We start from the raw sequence: 2,500 nt of genomic DNA on the forward strand, positions 1-2,500 counted from the left end.
TGTGTTGTGTGTGTGTGTCTGTGTGTGTGTGCGCGCGCGCGTTTGTATACATGCATGCATGTACATACATTCCTCTGTTAACCTCGTCCAAGGGTCGATTAATGGCATCTGGTTCTGAGTTCCTACCTCAAGGCCAAATGCACACCTACAAGGGCAGAGGACGCCAATCTGCTCCCCCTCACCTTCCTTCAGCCTGCTGGTGTCAGGAGGCAACGGCTCTCCCTCTCGCACGACGTAAAGAAACTCCTTCAATATCTCAGGCTTGACAATGCTCTCCGTTCCGTCCGAGATGCTGATGGAAGGGCGCCAAACGTCTTCTTTCTGGAGAGAAATTGATTACTAAATAAACGAGATTGTTAAATGGTCACGTTGAAGAAGGTATGGGTGAGAGTGATTAACTTCAGTGGCTGTAAGATGTGTAGTTATTTATTCTCATCCATACTTTTTTTTCTTTTTTTTTTTTGTCGTAATGATTTTTATTTTTATATATAAACCGTGAGTATGAGGCGGAAAAGAAAACTATGGAATATCGTGGTCGTCGGTACAACAGTGAATCAATATACCCTTTCAGACCCGACGTGCATTAAGATGTGACAAATTCTAGGCATTTTTTTCTGTGTTCAGTGACCCCATATAGATATATAGGGATAAATGAAGAGGAAAATAGATATCGAAGGATAGATATATATAATGTATATATAAAAAAAACATTCAGGGCTTCATCATATGATTTACACGTCCAGATTGACCACAACAAGTTTAAAATCCTATATATGGGTCTGAAAGGGATATAGCAAAATCCTATGGTATAACTCGATGTATCAAATGATCTTGCTATACACTAATAAGCCTTATTCTGTCGTAGGGTTCAATGACATGTTATATAATGCCTATTGATAAAGGCCTACTCTACCTTCCGTTAAGATATTTCACAATCATCTGTTCAGCCTTTAGCGTAAACCTCAGCCTATCTATCAAGACTGAATTAGACATTGGATAGCAACCCAACAACCGCCACCGACCAATCGCCCCACCTTGATATCATTCAACATGAAATTGCCGTGCAAGTTGGCGAAGTTGAGCCTCGCGTCGCGCCACGTGCAGCGCAACACGCCATCGAGCGACATCCTGAAGCCAACCACACTAAATTCTCGAATGGTTGTAATCACGAAAGTCAAGTTCAAGTTCAAGGGCTGGGAAGCGTTCATATTCGGCGGAGAGATGGATTTCGAGTAGCCGTCGCTGAAGAGGACCTTCTGACAGTCGTGTTCGTCGGAGTTGTCGGCGCAGTCGTATGAGCGGTCGCAGCGTAGGGCGATGGGGATGCAGGCGAAGTCGGAGCAAGTGAACTGACCCTCCGCGCACGGCGTCAGCAGCAGCGCCGCCTGGAGGAGGGAGGGAGACGGGGGGGGGACACGGGAATTGTGGTCATTGTTTTGAATCTTTTGACTGATTGGGTCATTCATTAATGTATTACAGTTGCCATTATTGTTATTGCTAATATCATTATTATTAACAATCATTATTATCATCACTATTAATATCATAATCCTCATCATTATCATCATTATTATTATCATTATTATTATCATCAACATCATCATCATCGTCATCTATTGTTATTATTATTATAATTATTATTGTTATTATTATGATTACAGTAATCCTTTTACCACTACCACTACTCTACTATTACTGTTAATACTACTACTACTACTAGTAGTAGTAGTAGTAGTAGTAGTAGTATCCACACACACCCACACACACATATATATATGTATATAACATATATGTATATATAAATATAAATATAAATATATACATATACATATACATATACATACACACACGTACGTACGCGCGCGCGCGTGTGTGTGTGTGTGTGTGTGTGTGTGTGTGTGTGTGTGTGTGTGTGTGTGTGTGTGTGTGTGTGTGTGTGTGTGTGTGTGTATGTGTTTATACACATCTATATCTATCTATCCAACCATCTATCTATCTGTCTACATGTATCAATGCCTGTGCATCGCAGTGTGACTGTACAAGTATTCCCCGCCTTCTCTGCGGTCCCTCTGCGGTCGACGCAGCGCCCCGACTGACCTTGCTCTGGCCGCAGTTGTCGCCCTCGATGCTCCAGAACTTGTAGCCGAAGGGCGGGCTCCTGGAGGACAGCGAGGAGTTCAGCCTCGCCGTCGTGCCCCGGCTAAAGCGAGTGGACAGGACCCACGTGGCGTTGTCCCACACCAGCCGGCTGTTCTGAAAGCCCTCGAAGGCCGGCTTGCCGTTGTGGTAGCCGTAGGCGCTGAAGGACCGGTCGAACGTGGACTCTTTACACAAGCCCCGCAGGAGGAGCCTCCCGTGACTGGAAACGTTACACAGCGGGCACGAAAGGGCGTCACAATTGATCGAATGCCACGAAGGAGAAAGGGGAATTCCCGCCGTGGCGCAGGGAAACGTGGGCTCGCTCGCGTCCGAGGAATCGCGCGGAGGAACGGGCGACAAA

At 45.2% G+C, this 2,500-nt stretch overlaps 1 protein-coding gene across 1 annotated transcript in view; it reads right to left on the reverse strand.

Annotated features, from left to right (window-relative positions):
- The window catches only part of LOC125047016, a 10,535-nt gene that overhangs the window by 7,493 nt on the left and 542 nt on the right, over nt 1-2,500 (reverse strand). Inside the window, exons 1-3 of the mRNA XM_047645041.1 lie at nt 2,098-2,500; nt 1,035-1,385; nt 183-321 (exon numbers count right to left, since the gene is read on the reverse strand). The exon at nt 2,098-2,500 is cut by the window's right edge and continues 542 nt beyond it. Coding sequence (XP_047500997.1) covers nt 183-321; nt 1,035-1,385; nt 2,098-2,500 — 893 coding nt within the window. The remainder of the gene's footprint in view (nt 1-182; nt 322-1,034; nt 1,386-2,097) is intronic.

Source organism: Penaeus chinensis, chromosome 40 (assembly GCF_019202785.1).
Source record: "Penaeus chinensis breed Huanghai No. 1 chromosome 40, ASM1920278v2, whole genome shotgun sequence".
NCBI lineage: Eukaryota > Metazoa > Arthropoda > Malacostraca > Decapoda > Penaeidae > Penaeus > Penaeus chinensis.